The 19,706-nt window shown below is 43.1% G+C and overlaps 1 protein-coding gene across 1 annotated transcript; it reads right to left on the minus strand.

Moving 5' to 3' along the window:
* Positions 1–17,823: 17,823 nt before the first annotated feature.
* Positions 17,824–19,226, minus strand: LOC147337087 (uncharacterized). Its single transcript, XM_086287712.1, has one exon. It carries the CDS (start codon positions 19,224–19,226, stop codon positions 17,904–17,906), a length of 1,323 nt encoding a protein of 440 aa, XP_086143838.1. The 3' UTR covers positions 17,824–17,903.
* Between the last annotated feature and the right edge of the window lie 480 nt (positions 19,227–19,706).

Raw genomic sequence — 19,706 nt, forward strand, 5'->3', positions numbered from 1 at the left:
TCAGTATTGTCACACATGTCTAGATTGTCCCTGATATCATAACTGCTCAAACACTGATGATTATATTTGAAGAATTATTCCTGATGGCAGCAAAGTTTGAATGGAGCTCTCTGTCTGTGCTGATTTGTCGCCCTCTGGAGGTCAAAGCACAAACTGCATGATGTCACTGTAACCACCACAGTGACAGGAAGTGTTTTTAAATGATGAAATATGTCAGTGATGCTGATAGTGTGTTCATCACAGACGTTCAGGCTTCGTGTTGACATGAATCAAAGTTAATGTCATTATGGACCAAGGACAGTACTCTGGGTCTCCTGCAGAACAACTCGAGCTGTGATACCTGAATGAAGAGCCTCTGCTGCTTTAAAGAAGGAGGCTCGAGGCAGAGGTGAGGTGCAGACCAACCAGCTTTTATTCAGCAACTTTAACAGAAGGATGAGAAAAATAAAACTATACAGCACAGTGATGCTGACTGAAGCCACAGCATTAAACTAAACAAGCATCTGATCATCTTTAACAACATCTAATAAATAATGACAACTATTTACTCCTGTATTTCCTACAATAAAGCCTGTTCAGATATTTGTTGCTGATGGAAATGTAAAAGGCTCCCAGGAACCAAAGGACAAAAACAGAGGCAACAGTCACAGCTGCAAAGGATCCCCTAACACATAAACTGGTTCGAAGATATTTTCTAGCTCTGCAGAGGAGCTTGATTGCACGGACAGTAAAAAGTGGATTCAATAACAGCAGCGAGCGCTGAGTGATATAACGGTGCTGCGAGCAGCAGTGCAAAGGCTCACACAGAGACAGCAGCTACACTGTGTGTGGATGTGATCCACAGTCACAGCTGTGGGTTTCAGTCAGTGTGTCTCTAACTTCATGGTCACATTTCAAAGCTTATTGCAGCCAGAAGATGTTCAAGTAAAAGATTTATTGCTGTACTCGTCTACCAGGATAACAGGAGGTTCATAAAGCTGTGTAATACTTCAGCTTTCCATCATGGAGTAGTAGTTGTGTCCCTTTGTGTTTATTAGTGTGTTCACACATCTACTTTAACTTCACTCTGTAATGAAAGGATTCAAATCCCTGATAAATACATACATGCTGACTCTGAGTCTCAGTGAAGGAGGAAAGGATGGATGAAGGCAGCCTAGTGTGGGTCATGTGTGTCCAGCAGTCATCCAGGGCCTGGATCCATCTGTAACAGGAAGACAAAGTCCAGCCTGTAATCATCCTATCAGGCACAGCGTTTCCATCCAGCATCCTGACGACGCTAACAACCCGTCAAACGTCTCCTCTGGTCCACAGAAGTCACACTTCCTGTGTCATGTTTACCTTTTTAAGTGTGCTATTCAAGCCTGTGTGACCAACTCTGACTCTCCAGATTCCATCCTGGTCTCTGCTGCAGCTTCTTCTACACGACTGTTTTCTGTATAATAATATCTGCCTTTCCCGTCTCTGTCCCAGTGTGCCTGCCACTCGTCCTTCATCTTTACCTTCATTATACTCTTCACCTCACTTTCACTGTATTTTATAGTCAAACCTGCACGACTTCTTCTTGCTGCACCTTTTTAAACTTATCGTCCTGTTCATTGCATCAACACCGATATTCACAGGGAGCCATAAGAAATCCACTTCTATCCCTCTGTGTTTGATTCTATACAGTAAATGAAGTATATCAAAAACAATATGTTGCCTAGAGTCTGAAGACATATCACCTGTGCTCACTAGCACGCTGCTAGAGTCCCAGCAAACCACATACCTCCATATTAGTGCGTCCTCCACCCAGTTCAAGCCAGTAACATCACTACCAGCTCCCAGTATAAACTGCCACATCATCTGTAATTCTTTTACTCATCACCAAACTTATTTGTGGGAGAACAAATGCAGCAGCCGTTCTTTTATCTGACAGTGTTGACGCATCAGTAAATATCCTCACATGACCTGAGGACTTTCCCACTATATGAACCTGCTTTTAGTCGCCCCTCCTCCCTCGCCACAAGCTTCCTTTACAACATAACTTATAAAAAACAACTTTATTGACAATCAGCAATAACAATTACAGACAGTCTAGAAGAAGAATCACATGATCAAGGAGCAGAAGTTTATGGTTTTAATAGCTTTTACATTTTGGGAAAGTTTTAAAAACATTGTTTGGTTTTCTTTCTAAAGCGTTGAAAGGACGGCTTTGCATCAGAAAAGTAAGATCAGCAAATGAATCCATTAAAGTTCTTTTGCCTTGTTTGCAAAAGAAGCCAAACAACATTTGTGTTACAAAGAGAGACTTCAGAACAGATCAAAGATCACAAACATCAGGCACTGATGGAAACAGCCAAACACAGAAACAGAGGCACCAGCAGGTGAAGGAGGCCTGTTGTAGAAATGACTCTGAGTGCTCAGGTAGAAACACATGAAGAACCAGTGCGTCTAATATTTGGAAACCAGTCTGTGTTTGAGCGTCCTGGATGAAACACAGATCATGTTGCAGAGCGAGGACGTCGTCTTTCCTCCCGAGTGTGTAACTACAGGACGTGTGCAGCAGGTTTAATCGTCCTCCTGACAGTTACTGATGAACGAGTCCTTCAGGGAGGCTCCAGGATCACTGTGGCTTTTACCAGCTGCTGCTAAACTGAGAGGTGTTGCTGCTTCATGTGTGAAGATGTTTGCACGGCTTTAACAGTGCAGACGTTCCTCATGTGCACCCATTTCATATGTTTTATTGTGATGTTTAGTAACATCTGCTTCCCTCCTTCAGGCAGACGATAAAGTGAGCTCAGCCTTAAACATGTGGAGAGAACGTTTGACCGACAGTCCTGGGACGACTGCAGAACAATGGTTTGTTTTTAATGATAAAGTTTCATAATGGAAATAAATGCTGAGCCTGTTTCATGATGTTGGCCCTGCAGCATCAGGCAGGATTAATACTGTAACAAACGTGTGTCACAGTTATAATGACTTTAAATGAAGACTTGGGTTGGATGGAGATGTCAGCTGGATTTGTGCTGACTGTCACTTTAAATGTTTTCAGTTCAGCTTCTAAATCTACTTTTGTATAATGTTTGCTGAGTTTTGCACTTCATGACGCTTTTAAGAAGAGCCAATAAATCCTGACTTTACACAAAAATAAAGGTTTAATGTGTTTAGTGTGACAGTGGAGGAGAGCGCACATAATAAGAGTCATTAACAGAATGGTGACAATTATAATCTGTCTCATTTTAGGAGCAGCTCACAGGCACAACAGACTACAGAGCAATCAAAGCACCAGTTAAACGTCCATGTGACCGGCTTACAGCCAATGAACAATCAGTCCCCACTGTCCCCACCAACATCACTGCACTGGAAAGACTGTGCTGCCATGGTCAGAGATGAACTGGTACTAAAATGTAAGGCAGCTGATGTGTGTGGCCTTAGCAGCACAAATGCATCACGGCTGCAACGCTGCAGTGTGTTTAAACATTTGAACATTTCTGTGGCTTCAAACCAGCAGCTGCTCTGTACTCAGTCGTGTTTGTGTGTCTGTCAAAGTGATTGTTGTCTTTAAAAAGCCTTTTGTGTTGAGTTTTGTGAGCAGTGCCGAGCTTCTCTGTAGTCTAAGCTGAGTCGATATATTTGATTCCATGTTTGGTGTGATTTTCAAAGTCAGCAGCAGCAAACGCTGAACAAGCAAAGTTTGGGCCCATCAGAGACAGCAGTGGATCTGCTGACCTGTAGGTGTTGGAGGTGTTTGTGTGCAGCTGTGGGTCAGTCAGCTTTATTTCACTTATCCATGACAGAGCGCTGTTAGCTGTGAGTTAGCATCCACTGAGCTGTTTCATCTACTCTGTCACTGCCAGCAAGCAGAGCCCAGGGTTGGCTTCATAAGCTGGACGTGGCCTTGCTCAAGGGCACTTTAGCAGCACGTTCCCAGCAGTAACAGAAGGATTCAAACTGGTGACCCTGGAGTAGGAATCACCCAGAAAAGTCACCTTATGCCAGAAGTTTTAGTGAGACGGGAACAACATTACAGCTCTGATGTCATTGACCTGTGCAGTGAGGACATATTGAACTGTGAGGACACAGCTTATAGGTTCAACACTGACCCTGGGTCAGCATGTGCAGGTGACATGGTGTTGGTGTCACCACTACAGACAGCTCAGGTTCAACTGGTTCTTCTTTGATTTGCTTCTATAGCACAAAGGTTGACACCAGTCTGGTCCAGTTAGCATCTGAATCCATAAACGTGTGAGCTCGTCCCACCAGAGGACGTCAGCATCATGGGGATAATGTCTACAGCAGGAAAACACAGGGACAGTTGGGTTTGCTGCACATCTGGAACACACAGTTAGCTCAGATATGTTCATGTCGCTAACACCAATACAGTGACTGAGTGCTCTATAGCAGCTAATGCTAACAACTGTAACACTGCTGTTTGTCATGGTTTTCAGACCAAATGATAACAAAACGTTGGGAAAAGTGAAATATTGGAACATGAAATCATAAATTATTACATTTAAACAACAATAATACAGCTAAATTTCCCCTGTTGGCTCATAAGCTGCTCACCTGGATGCTACATCAGTGCAGTCCTCTCTGAACATTAGATAATCAACACACACACACTTATTGTTGAGAGGCTGACTTCACTAAACTCACAGAAACTCTTAAGAAGCTCCTCAAATGATGACTTTGGAGTTTTGTGTTACTGTCAGTGTATAAAAGCTAGAAAAGGAAGAAAAGCAGGAGAAATGATCAAAGTGCTGCTGTGTGCAGGAAGAACTACAACATGTTAGTGAGAAACACAAACAGGGTGTGAAACACACTCCAGAGGAAACGCTGTGTGCAGGCTGTCTGTGACTTCCTGTGTCTCTGCCACAGACTGGGACAGACACCAGTGAAACCAGTCACTGTGGTCATGTGCTTGTAGCCAGCAGCCTGTGATGTGAGGCTGCTTGAGTCAGTCGTCTGCTTCCACCATGTAAACCTTGGTGTCTCCTACATGCACAGATGTTTCCTACAGACTGTGCTGCTCCAGCTGTCACACAGATGTTGAATCAGCAACATCTGTGTCACGTCCTCCCTGGTCCCACAGATAACAGGCTGCATACAAGAGGCTCACCTCTGCTACCTGCTGCTCCACTCCCCATCGCTGTTTTGGCCACGCCTCCCGTTGGTCAGCAGGTAAAGGTGAAGCCTGGGACATGGAAGCCTTTACAGCAGAGCTTCATGGGCCTGTCCAGCAGCAGGCTGAGGAGAGAAAGGTGACAGAGTTCGCTGTTACAAACAGTTTCTCAGCTTTGATCTAAAAGAGCTTGTTTCCTGTTAAAGCAGCTGAGAGTGAGCACATGTTCTCCCCCTGAGGTTCTCATGACAGAGGAAGAACTCACAGCTGAGGAGGACCAGGATCTCCATCCACTCACAGTCCCTGCAAACAAAACCACCATTTGAACTTTAACATTTGCTACGTGTGCACACAGTAAGTGATGGAGGATGAACTGGTCCTGTCTCTGTTGGTGGGCTCGTATACTGGCAGGAAGGAAGCTTCTCTGGGATTTCTCAGGGTTTTCCCCGCAGCACGCCGTGTGATAAATACTCACAAATACTCACAAACGTGTCATTTCATGCGTCGGTCAAACACTCGACGCCCAGCTGGAAACACTTCAGGGAAGTTCATCTGCCCGAGATTCAGAAAAGTCACAGAAAATGTCAAATTGTTGTGATATAGATGTTTATCAAATCAAATCACTTTTGTTGTCACATCACATGTGCAGGTACACTGGTACAGCACATGTGGGTGAAATTCTTGTGTGCGAGCTGCACAAGCAACAGAGGTGTGCAGGACGATAGGATATGATCATGGTCACAGCGCAGCCCCAGTGATGTTAAACACAGAGGGTTCAAACCTGTCGTTGCTTCATCAGTGTGGACGTTTAAAGATGGATGTAACCATTTAATTATGATTGCATAATTAATTATGTAATTAATTATGCAATGGGAGACAATGGGAGACAATGGGAAACAATGGGAGGTCGGACCTCCACGCGCTCTCCGGACAAAGACGCCGTAAAAAATGTAATAAAGAACACCAAAAAAAAGTTTCTGTAGAGTTAACGGCTCTGCGTTTCCAACAGAGGGAGGGAAATCTGGAGGATGTTTATTTTAAAAACCCTTATACATCAGGTTCTTCTTCTCTGCAGCTTTCAGCAGAATTTCCTCACCAATGTGGTAGTAGTGCAATCTCAAGATGATGGGCCGAGGAAGATGACTTTGTTTGGGACGCTGGCGATTCGCTCTATGTGCTCGATCGATGAGTGGCTTCTCCTCGAGAGATAGCGCCTCCGCCAACAGGTGTGAACCAACTCAGTCATCTTGGGTCCCTCTGTGCCTTCTGGTATTCCTGCAGTTCTTAAATGATTCCTCCTGGAGTGCCTCAAGAGCTCCACATCTCTCATCTAACTTCTTTACCTCCGCAGACAAACGCTCCACAGTGGCCTGGAGAGTGGCGATGGTGTCAGAGTGGTTCGAGGCACAGTCCTGCAGTTCAGTCAAAGTGTTATCATGCCTGGCCACGTCGCTTTTTATGTCCGAAATTGAGGGCTGGATGCTCTGGTTCAAGGATGATATCTCGCCTCCTATGGTGGTAGAAATCTCTAATATGCAAGTGTCCAGTGCTAGTTAGTTAGTTCTAGTTCTAGTGGTTAGTGGGGCTTTATTTGATGATTCTAGTGTGTGTTACATTGTTGTCATATTGTTGAGTCGCAGAGCTGTACAGTGTTACAGTTTCTGTAGAGTCTGGTATAAGGAACTCAGATCCCTCTGTGAATAATGTTCACTGAAACTGATCTGTAGTTAATGAACTAGTCAGGATTTACACTAGAGAATGTTTCTGCCATTACATGGCCTGTATTTGTAGAGCGCTTTACTCGTCCCTAAGGACCCCAAAGTGCTTTTTTGCCCAAGGACACAACGACCGAGACTGTCCAAGCCGGGGCTCGAACCGGCAACCTTCCGATTACAAGACGAGCTGCCAACTCTTGAGCCACGATCGGCCCACATATTGTTGTCTTTTGTTGCAGACACCAAGTGTTGAGATCCTGTCTCAACCTCCTACATTCTTCCAGCAGGTTACACATTATTTTTTGTATTTGGAATCAAATATATGTGTCAGTTGGGCCTAGTGCAGGGGTCAGCAACCTTTAACACCCAAAGAGACTTTTGGACCCGGTTTCCACGCAAAGGGTCAGGGTTCGGGAAAACACTGGGAGCCGCAAATACTTTGTGACATCTAAAATGAAGATAACACTGTGTATATTGTTTTTACCTTTATGCTTTGTGTGAACAACTACAGTGTGTTGCTTATGAAATCCATGAAGTGCTACAGAGAAAATTACATTTGATTTATGTAATGAACACATTTTGAGCTCTTAAAGAAATATAACAAAGGAAAGCTGAACTACAATGATCCATGTAGCAAACACAAACTGTTATATCGCCTTTGGGCTTTTGGAGCCTTGACCTGACTTTTAAAAAAAGCGCGTTCATGCAAACATCGTCGGGTCTGCCGTGATATGTTTACAACGGGACTTCTGCTCCTGAACCTCTGCGCACAGCGTCTGCAGGTAAGGTAACTTTATTTATACCCAAAGGCAAGGTAAATTTGCTTTACAGAAAAATGACAGCATTTGACATCCCTTTAAAAACACACATACCTAGTAAATATATAAAGCTCACTGTGACACATACTTTAATATTTCGAATCAAAAACAGTTCTTATTTAATTCAGTGACAGCAACGGGGACAAAGCTGTTTTTATAACGCTTTGTCCTGCATCTCGGAAATAGAAACCTCCGTCCTGAGGGAAGAAGCTGAAATTCACCCCTTAGAGGATGGGAAGCATTTTTAAGGATTGATAAAGCCATCCTCTGTACCTGCTCAGAGTACAGGGAGGCTAAACAAGACTGTGGCTCAGCTATCAGACGACTGGACCATCTCACTATCTGATTCAGAGAGTTTTTCTCTGTGACAGAGGTCTGACCGAACCATGCCACCAAACAAAAGGATAAAACAGACTCAATAAAAGAACGATAAAACAAAGTTAACATTTTTTGGTCAATGTGGAAATGAACAAGTTTCCTAAGGCAATAAAGGTGCTGGTGACCCTTTTTACAAACTGATTTGCAATTTTGATCAAAGTTCAGTTTTTCATTGATTATGGTCCCAAGATATTTATATGATTGCACTTGCTCTATTTTCTGACCTTTAATTAAAGTGACTCCGTGCCCATTTTGTTGTTTCCTAAAATCAACAACCATGTCTTTTGTTTTAGATATGTTCAGCTGGAGATAAGACTCCTCCCACCACTGAACAAAGTCATCAATGACTGGGCCGTGGTTAGTTTCACCCTCTTTCAGTAAGCTGACAATAACAGAGTCATCTGCATATTTAATAATGACCCTGTTTTCATGTCTGCCCTGACACATGTTTGTATAGAGAGTGAATAATAAGGGCGATAGGACGCAGCCTTGAGGAGAACCTGTGGAGGAGAACACTGGGTCAGACAGAACCCCATTTATTCTCACTCTTTGTGACCTGTCAGTTAGAAAATCTAAAATCCAGCCCAGCAGGTTTTTCCTGATTTCAAACTCTTCTAAAAGTCTTTTAATTAAAATATGGGGCTGTGTTGTATTAAAAGCCGAAGAAAAATCAATGAAAGGAAGTCTTGCAAAAGTCCCTTTACTCTCTACATGTTTAAGAATCAGATTTAGTAAAGTCAAAAGTGCGTCCTCCACTCCTCTGTTGGGCCTGTATGCAAACTGCATTGGATCCAGCTGACCTTCAGTCTCTTCATAATCACATTTCTGATGATTTTTTCAAAGACTTTCATGACAACTGAAGTGAGGCAACAGGCCTGAAGTCGTTTAGATTTAGGGACAGGAACCACGACTGCTTCTTTGCAAAGAGAGGGCACATGTTGTGTTTGCAAGGATTTGTTAAAAATAACCTGAAATATAGGCCTGAGTTCATCAGCACAAGATTTAATTAGGCGGCCACTAATATTATCAGGACCTGGCTCTTGTTCACATTGACTGTATGAAAGGCCTTTTTAACATCGCTGAGTTCAATGATAAAGTGCTGAGTATCTCTCAGTTTCTGTTTCAGTTCCCAAATATCCTCGCTGAAATCAGAAGAACTAAAACGAGCAGAAAACATGTTTAAAGCATTTGAAAATCTCTGTCTGAATTAAAACATCTAAAATGACCTGACTGCTGCTCTGGGGATTTTGAAACCCTGCTATGGTTTTCATACAAGTCCAGGCAGACCCAAAAGTTTTTGCAGCAAATTTGCTTTCAAGAAGGTTTTTGTCTGTTTTGCTTTCAAGATCTCGATTTTCATTTCCTTGGTAGCTGTCTGAAAATCGGTAACAGCCCCTCTTTAAAGGCCTGTCTCTTTTTCCTTAAACAGGATTTGACACTTTTAGTGACCCATGGCTTATTGTTAGCGTAAATTTTAACGCGCTTACGGGGTATAATCATGTCTTTACAAAATACTGCACAGGAGCTAGTAACATCCACCAAAGCATCGAGATCATCTCCACAAGACTGAAGACGGGGCTGTACGAAGTCACTTTATCTCTACAGACTGTAAGCTGTCGTCTGTGAGGCGTGAGCGTGTTTGTTTGAACACAGTTCACGGTGGAGAACAGCTGCTGACATAATGTGGATCCAAGATCCATAACTGGCCTACCTGGGGCTGAAAGTCTCCATAAATGCAGGCGTTTCGGCGGCTACACCGGCTTCCACGAGTGTGACGCTTATTTTGAGAAAATAATAGAATATAAATGTATTTTTATATTTCAATATCACAATAATCTTCCAATGTAGAACTACAAGTTAAAAAAGAAGTAACATAAATCAAATCCACTTCAGCTAAATACTTCTCATTTATTTCCATCTTACATGCTGTGACTGCAGCCATTCCCACATCTCTGTGAATGGGACTCATGGACATGGATCAGTGGTTGTTGATCAATGGTCCTGAGAATCTGCATAATTAAGATGAAGGAACGGAGCTCCCAGCCCATCGTTCCTGCAGCTGCTTTCAGTCTTTATGCAAATGTCCTGTTTGTAAGACTGAAACCTGCAGCTGAGACTGAAGACGTCACCTGATGATGACGACACGTTTCTCCCACAAAACGCTGCGTCCAGATGAACAGAAGCAACAGACTCACTTTCCTGGATGATTGAGATGCATCAAGACTTCATTGTGTGTTACTTCTCATTCAGCACAGACACATTATTCCTGTTAGGTCATGTCAGCTGTCACTCAGTACAAGCACAACTGTGAACAACACAAACTTCTCTTCAATGTGTCACAGAAACACTAAGTGTGAGAGCCTGTATGACACACAGGACAGACTGTAAGCTCTGCTGGCTGCACAGCACTTTGTAGCAGTTTTCCAACATGTCCTCCACCCGTGATGTCAGTGGTGGGACCCCAGTCACAGCACTCAGCACCACCTCCTTTAAATGGATTTTATAGCAGTTCCTCCCGTTACTCGGTGCAACGCTTCTTAAATGTGTTTTTGCAGGATAAAACACAGCAGGTGGTGTAGAGAGGACGTCAGCTGACGGAGCAGAGGGAGGCAGACTGTGGATAAATGACAGAGTGAGAGGAGAGCAACCATGACAGAAGCACAGGTGTGGCAGATAGAAGTGGCTTTATAGACACTTATTGTCAGTCCTCGTGCATGCTGTGGAAATAAGTGTCTGTGTCATGAGGTGACATGTGAGCTTATCTTTGGTCAATAAAGCTGAACGACCAGTTTTCACTTTGCTTGTTACGCTTGTTTAGTGACGTCTGGGTTTCTGTGGAGCCCGAATTTTGATGAGTTCTGGTGAAATCATCTGAGATCATCTGAGCATCGGTGAAGAGTCAGCAGAGAAAGTGTGGGACAGAAGTTTGCTTTGGACACATGGACTGAAATCAAAAAGTAACAAACAGGATTTCCAATGGACAGTATGGAGAAGTGAAAGTACACAAAGGCTGTGCTGGAACACGTGTGTTACACTTTTTGACAGCTGAGAACAAAACACAATATTTTGCATCATCTCTGCAGTGTCTCTTCTTTCCTCTGCTGTTGTGCTTTTAGCTCCAAACTGTTTCAAATGGTTTGTCAGCAAGCTGACCTCTGACCTCTGCAGTACTAACTCCTGACCCGTACAAAGAGCGGGCGTTTCTGACCTTTGACCTGCAGCTGTATGTCTCTCAGTCTCAGTTCTTCTCTCCGTCACTGATGGAGCAGGTGTAGTTGCTGCTGACAGTCAGTCGTTTGTTTTCTCAGAGTGAGGCTGAAGTCTGAACTGTTCAGAGCATCAGGTCTCATCAACGTGCGCTGCTGTAACGCCGCTTTGTCCTCTGAGATCACCAGGTATGAAACCTGAGTGCTGACAGAGCAGCATGTTCCCCCTCATTCACCTCCACCACCACAGCCAAGGCATGCTGGGAAACTGAGGACACACAGACGGAGAACTGAAGTGTCTGCTGTGTGTTCATCTCAGAGTCCTCACAGGTGACACATTAGCTCCAGAACACCAAGCCAGGTGTTTGAAGCCTGACAGGGATTCTTCCCATCCAGAGGGAGGATTTAGCTGCACAACAATGAACATTAGTGTGTAGTTTAGAAACACAGACTGTGCCTGCACTGCATCTAGTGAAGAAAAGTGTTACTGCGAGAGAACGAGGCTCCTTTAAAGCAGCTGATATTAAGGTTGAAAAATCAACAATAAGCTGATGTAATCAACGTTTCACAAAATGGTCAGCAGCTAAAATCTGGAGCCGTTCTTTGGTGGTAATTAACAGTTTGTTCTTGTTAGCTAATTATGTCATTAAAGGTAGCAGCAGAAGCCTTGTGTTGAAAGCCCATTCACTCACACAATCACACAGTATGTGTGTGTCTGTGTTACACTGTGGACATCCCTTCTGTTGGAGCGCCATCTTGTGGCAGGTTTAAGAAATGTTCTTCTTGTAAATCCAAACTGATGCACCTCCATAGCAGACTGTGGAGGCTTTCAGTGACATGAAGACTTGATTTATACTGTCATATTCTCCTGTTACACAAAGCACAGCACGCTGAACATGGATGAACTGAAACTCCCAGCATCTGACTGAGGAAAAGCACAAATCATTCTCACACTGACTCCTGCTTGATTTTAGATTTGCTTTCAAATCCTCACACTTTCATATGAAGCACTAAATGGGCTCCAGACTGTTTATCTCAGCTTCCTGTCAAACACACTGCTGCTCACACCGAGGCTCAGTTTACTCCTCCAGCCTGGCTTAACCTGCTGTCTGTTAAAAACAGTCCCACACTCCTCTGTTTAATCCTTCTGATCAGACTCTTTGATTTTGTATTGTTTTTACCTGAAGTTGTGTTTTTGACATGGTTCTGTCTGTGAAATAAAGCTCACACACACACTGCTACAGTCCTTCATACACTTAGAAACGAAGCTGCTCCTTTCCTCAGTGCTGACACATAAAGAAGAGTTGCTTTTATATCCAACACGTCTCTGTTCCAGAAAACAGCTTCAGCAGCCTCTGAGTCTGAACTTGGAGTTGGTTATAAGCCACAGGCCTGTGTGCACAGCAATGAGGAAATATAATGCAGTAAGTGAAACATGGATGTGTGGAACAGATTATCCCAAAGGTTGATTCTGTTCATCTGGACGTTCTCAGTGAAACATTTGGTCTCTCGGTCAGGTGACTCCTTTAGTCTCAGCTGACTGCAGCTTTCCAAACCTTTGTCACTGGATCACTCACTTCATCTCCAACGTGTCCCTGACACAGACAGCTGGAGCCGTTACAGCAAAATCATTGATCATCGTTTTTAGAACATTAGCTGGTGTTGGTGGGCAGGCTAGCAGTGCTAATTGTTAGCACTAGTTCTGCTGCTCTCCCTTTGTCTCTGTTATTGTTGGTCTTTAGTGAACAATAGAAAGTGTCTTCATGAGACTGTTGCCTAATGTTCAAATGTAGATAACACCACCTGCACCAACCTGTTACACAGCACAACCCTCTGGTGTAGCTTTGGCTGGAGCACATATTGGCAGCTCCAGTGACATCACCACTCCATGGTGACATCATCTCTACAGACTGTGGCTGTTACATATCCTCACCTGGTAATAATAAGACTGTCCTCAGCTGCACACAGCTCCAAGATGAACAAACTGAAGTAAATACAAATTAGAGTTACGATAGATTGAAATCTTGTAATCAGAGCTAATTCTTAGTGAAACTCTCACAACATCATATCATGATCCTGGGTTAGTGTCTCGGTCTCAGATCACAACATCAGCACAGGCTTGGCTTGGGTGAGGTATTGAGTGGTTCTTGTCCATGACAGCTGCAGGTACAGTGCCATCAGCCATGCTGCACCACATGTCTGCCCAGGAACATTAGTGTGGCTGAGTCTCATGTAAACATTGTGCTAAAGTGGTGGGAAAGTGGCTGCAAGCTGGCTGCACTGTGTCCAATACTCTCAGTATGATATCCACAAACCTCTGAGTGTCACAGAGTGGGCCTGTGCTCAGCTCACTGTGCCCCATTCAATTCTACTTGCATAGTTTTACAAGTAAAATTAAAAGTTGCTCAATGATAAGTTATTGTAGTAACAACTAAGTCCATGGTTATTATTTGTTAATAGTAGCTTAAAGCTTCTGCACCAATCATGGAGCAGCAGGTTTAGAGCATGTGGATCTACAAAAGTAAGTCCCAGTAAGATGGGCTGAGCCTTACATACTAGAAGAAACATGTCATTCCCAGCAGATGAAGCGCCCTTTAAAGCAGGATCTCACTTTAAACCTAAAGAACTTGCTATGAGCATGCAGTGCATTCATGGTTATTATTCATACGATTGTGGGGAGCTAATAAAGTGCAACTATCACATTACATTTTATTATTAAATTGTTGTTAACAATCCCTTCACTTCTGCTTATCTAATTCATGGTTGCAGGATGGCTGACAGCTTCCATTAGGCAGGAGGTAATGTCCATTCTGGCCACAGTGCAACCCACAATGTGTAACTGACACTATTATATTGCATTATGTCACATTGTTACATCTTTTTAATAAATGATGACAGTCAGCTGAATTTGCTGCCCCCTTGGTGGAGGACATCAGGATCAGCAGCTCCATCACAAACACCACAGAAGAAGAACAACACTGGATCAGATTATCTGGACGTGTTTGACAGGGACAGTGTTCATGTTCATGGACATCAGGACAAAAACAGACGATGGAAACCTGCCAGATTTGAGCTAAACTGCTCGTTTCCATGTGTAGTCCCTGGGAGGTCACATGACCAACAAAGACACACAAGCTGTGTCCCAAAACGTCGGCTGCATCCTCCGGAGGCCGCATTTGAAGGCCAATGACGTCACAGCCAGGCGACGAAGGCTGTCCCGATTCCTCGACTCCTTCAAATGCGTCCTTCCTTCCCCCGAGTTTGAAGGATGGGTCGGGTGTGTCCTTCGTGGCCCACCATATCCCAGAATTCATAGCGCGGCCCAGCCAAATTTCAGCTGCCAACAATGGCGGCCGCTACTAAGTTTTAAAATTTAACGAGGGAGTACTACTTACTTACAATGAATTCCTTACACTATATAATTTTCCCGTCAGTGTTGGGGAATTCTCAATGGTGCTTGGTGCCATACCCTCAGGGACTTTAATGTTATATAAAAACACTGACAGCTCAATATCTGCCTCAGTCACTCTCCCTGATCCAGCTGAGTCAGCAGTGGGAAAAATCTGCTTTTCACAGGAACTTGGTAACAGCAATAAGAGAATACGTAGTTTATTCCAAGAAGATATCATGTCTCTCCCATATATAGAATATTCAATTCAATTCAATTCAATTCAATCTTTATTGGCAGACTACATGTCCATAAAAACAAGACAAGAAACACACACACACACACAACTCCCCCCCCCCCCCCCCACACACACACACACACACACAACACAAGGTATAAACCATTAAATATATATATGTATATAAATAAGTATATAAAGCATTTGTAAAAATATAAAACCATAATATACATAAAACACAATAAAACACAATTACTTAAAATAAATCAATAAATACACAAACACTTTAACCAGTGCTTTCTGAGACTGGATGAGTAACGGGAACCACTCACTGTCGGATCTGTAAGTGCTAAAATTATACTGTTACTCGAACCATCCAGTCGTTCTCTAAAGTTGAACATTAACTTTCTTAAAAGTGCTTTAAAAGTCCAGACACCCACAGCTACAAACACCTGGCTGGCACTACCACTTCTAGGTATCCTGCAAAGGATTCTCATCGCATCATTATATGCAACATGCAGCTTCTGCATGCTACATTGTTTGTAGGATGACCACAAGGGGGCAGTATATAGCGGTGTGCAATACGCTTTAAACAAAGCCACTTTAACTGGAAGTGAACAAAAGCTGAATTTGCGTGCAACAGTATTTGCCTGCACATAGAGCTTACACCGTTGTCTGTATATGTCATCATCATCATTCATTTGCTCAGTAATAAAGTGACCGAGGTATTTCACCTTATTATGAACTTCAAGAGTTTTTTGTGCCAGTTTAAACAAAGGGAAATTTAGCTGTTTATCCTGCTTGGTTCTACATATCAGAACAGCACTTTTAGCAGCATTGTACTCAATGTCATATTGCACACCATATTCAGTACAGACATTAAGAAGATCCTGTAACCCAGCACTGCTTGGACTAAAAACAACCAGGTCATCTGCATACATAAGATGATTTATCAGTGCTTCACCTAATATACACCCAGTGTTACAGGCTCTCAGTTGTATGGACAAATCATCAACATATAAATTAAATAAAATTGGAGACAAAATCCCACCCTGTCTGACACCATTGCTGACACCAAAGGGGGCAGAAATACTGCTTCCCCATTTAACCTGCATGTTCTGATGAGCGTACCAGTAAGAGAGAATCCTCACCATGTATTGAGGAACTCCCCGTGTCTTCAATTTATCAAAAAGTTTTCTGTGGTTCACTCGATCAAAAGCCTTAGAGGCATCAATGAAACACATGAGGACAGATGAATTTTTAGCCCTATACAACCTGACTATTTCCTTGAGTGCATATATGCACATGTCAGTGCCGTGCTTTGAAGCCAAACTGATTATCCAGAGAAGAGATGAACACACTAACTCTGTCAAACAGGATTCTTTCTAACACCTTAGATAAAATACTGGCTAGTGCAATCAGCCTGTAATTATCCAAACAGCTCACTTTTGCAGCTTTGTCCTTCATAACTGGTACCAGTAAAATACACAGCATTGAGTCTGGTAATATGCCATGAATCATAAACCCAGTGAAGCAGAGCGCTACATGTTTTAAATGTTCTGCAGTGATGTGATCCAAACCAGAGGATTTATTATCAGACAACCTATGAATGGCTTCATAAACTTCACGTGTCCTTACACTTATTGTGTCATTACTCATGTCAAGATTGTCCTCATATGGATCACTTTTTATACAGTTAAACAACGCACTGTAATGCTGTGTCCATAATGCTGCAATGTTATCTGCCCCAGAAACACCTTCAGCAGTTGATGGTAGAGATGGTTTACAGTTATTAAGAGCTTTCACCTCTTTCCAAAAATCTGCCATATTATTACACAGCATTTTCCTGGCCAAAGAATCTGCTCTCAGCATTTGCTCATTTTTAGTTATAAAGCGAACAGCGTACTTATATCTGGCATTCGCACATTTTTTCTGTTCAAATTCTGGGCCTTGTTTAGGTCTTCCAGCCATGGCCCAACATTTATAAGCTATGCGAGCTTCATCATGGTACATGGATACATGTTCTTTCCAGCCAGGTCTGATGTTAGGTTTCTTATGCTTATATTGTTTATCAAGCAGTGTACCACTTTCATGCAGAGCAGTCACTATATCATCATACATGGAGCAGAGTAAATGTTTATGCACAGCATTCTTACAGTTGACATCCTTGCACAAAATAGCTTCTTTGGGCAAAGAAATGTTGTTCAGATGTATATCGGTATTACTATGATAAGCTAAGAAATCATCTTCACTACAAGCTGACCAGTCTAATTTTACACTGGTAGCAATATTGTTTCCAGTTGATGCTGGCATTTGTTCCACATTCACAGTAAAACCAAAAGGTATATGATCTGACACAGTTACCGCATACCTAATAGTCATGTTTGCTAAAGCTGCATGTCCATCAGCTGTACAGATACAGTGGTCCAGCCATGATGTACTATGCCAGGCTTCACTTATGTATGTATAGCTATCTGCAGGCAGTAACACTTTGGTAGACAGGATAAGATTATTAACTTGACAAAAATGAGTTAAGTGGTCAGCAAACTGAGAACTGCTGTCTGTGAGATCAGCATTAAAATCACCCAAAACATATATGCTGTAAGTATCGTTGTCTTGAATAAATGCATTAATAAAAGCCAGCCTACTGAGGTATTCTTGCTCATTTTGACAAGATTCATAGGGAGCATAAATATTAAGAATGATAAAACTACTATTGTTCTGTGTATATTGTATACCAATACACCAGTCTACATCCAGTCTAATGGGCTTTATCATGGGGTCTATTTTTTTGTCCCAAAGCACAGCAACCCCTCCAGGTATTCTGCCTCTGACTATAGCTGTGCTGAGATCAGTTGTTGATTCCCCCACTCCCAAAAAACTTGCATTTAGACAGTTAAGTTTTCCCAGGTCCTGTTTGGACAACCATGTCTCCTGCAAGCATAAAATGTCACATTCTGCAAGCAGACTGTCCACAACAATCCGTCGAGCTTTGTCCCCTGCACTCTGTCCCAAACGTAGACCATGACAGTTGTAAGATAATACCCGGATAGACATCTTCATGTTGATACGTTGGTACCAAAAGGCGCAGTTATCTCCCCTGCTGGATCCACTGAGCTTGGCACCACCGTACCGGGCTTACGAGGTTCATAAAAACGCCGGACCAGAGCCCCTTCAGGCCAGAGTTCAGGATTGTACATTTCACCTACATCATTACATTCAGCAGTAACCTTGAAAGAGCTGAACCTGCTACGTTTACTAGCAATTTTTTGACAGGTCACATCTCTTTTAAGTTTCTCTCTCAAATACAGAGCAAGAGTTTCTGCATCTACATCCAGGGCAAATTTAGTGGCAAACACGCTCACCAATTTAGTTTTCACAGTTCTGATTGTACTCACAGCTCCAGTGCCGATAATCGATACAGGTCCAGGCCTCTTATTGTGTCCAGTGGTAGCAGCATGCATTCCTGAACCTGAATGAACCTTCTCCAGCTTGAGACGAGGCTTGCCATTTTTCACAACTTTACTCCATTGTGGAGAGCATGTAGAAAGCACTGTCTCAACGGGATCCTCCGTTGTTGCTGTAGTTTCCATATTACGGCCTCGGGCTGTCGTCGGAGCCCGATCTTGACCACATAGCAACATCTCCGGACAAAACGCTGACACTGTGCTTGTTGTCCCAGTCCTTGAAGCAGCCAAAGCTCCGGCTCCCTGCCTTCCGCGCGGGCCGCCTTTACTTCGATTCCCCCACCGCTCCTCTGCGTGTTTCCCCAGGGGAAAGTGGGAAGCGGTCCCCGACCCCTGAGTATTCAGCATAACAGGCACAGCCGGTACCTCAGGCTGACACTCAAGAACAGTCACACGTTGGTCGACCTCCACAGCATTGGTCATAACTTGCTCGCAGACATCCGCCTGTAGTTTAACTACATGTTTTAAAGCACCCACCTCAGCACACAGCTGGTCCATTCGCCGTAGTAGACAACACACATCCATGCTGGAGTATGTAACAGGCGGCAAATCATCCAGGTGATGAGAGACAAATCTTGGGATATTCTCCCCACACTCATTCAGCACTTTAAGACAGAGTTTAATATTGTTGGCGTCTTTATGCTGTCCTTTATATCCAACGCACCGCTGTGAGGTAGTGGGGCAGAGCTCAAACAAAACTTTCTTGGAGGCTTCAATCCCCTCGGATTCAAATGTGTTCGTGGCCAACAACACAATTTCATCCTGACTTAAAGTTTTGATTTTTACAGCAAGGAAATTAAGTAGTTCATCCTCTACAATTACCCTTCCATCAGTTGTTTTATATATCTCTGGTTTTAATCGTGACCGTTTGAAAGTCGGAGCTACGTCTGCACCACCACCTGCTACATCCGCCATATTAATCAACGGAGAGATATCAACAATTCTTGCTTGAGGATGTCTCCAACTGGTCCTCTTTAGATTCACTTCTTAAAGGGATTTTCAAGGTCGCTGTTAATTTTTTAATTGCTCAAAGAAAAGAAAAGACGCGTCTTTGGAGATGCATGTGAAATGCTCCTTTATGCTCCAGACCTGTGAGTGGGCAGGAACCGACACTTACTGGAACCGACATGTTCCAGGATATCACCTGGAAGACAGTCTGGATGATCCCATAAATATCTAATTGTGAACAAGGTGAAGGAAATCTCATATAAAATTCTTCATAAATGTGACCCAGCCAGTCACTATATGGTAACATTTAAAAGAGACATAAATACTAATTGAACTTTCTGTGGGGATCATCCAGAAACTGTGGCACATCTCTTTTGGTTCCTCTACACAGAGATTCTGGAAGAATTTAGCAGTTTTGTTATTGTCCATATTTTAAGGGAGTTTTCT

This window comes from Aulonocara sp. 'chitande type north' Nkhata Bay, linkage group LG3, assembly GCF_057382095.1.
Source record: "Aulonocara sp. 'chitande type north' Nkhata Bay isolate Kocher_YH1m ecotype deep benthic linkage group LG3, A_spYH_male_GT1.1, whole genome shotgun sequence".
Taxonomy (NCBI): Eukaryota; Metazoa; Chordata; class Actinopteri; order Cichliformes; family Cichlidae; genus Aulonocara; species Aulonocara sp. 'chitande type north' Nkhata Bay.

Coding starts and splice junctions, on each gene's coding strand:
- LOC147337087 (XM_086287712.1), bottom strand. CDS start 19,226: ATGGCGGATGTAGCAGGTGGTGGTGCAGACGTAGCTCCGACTTTCAAA.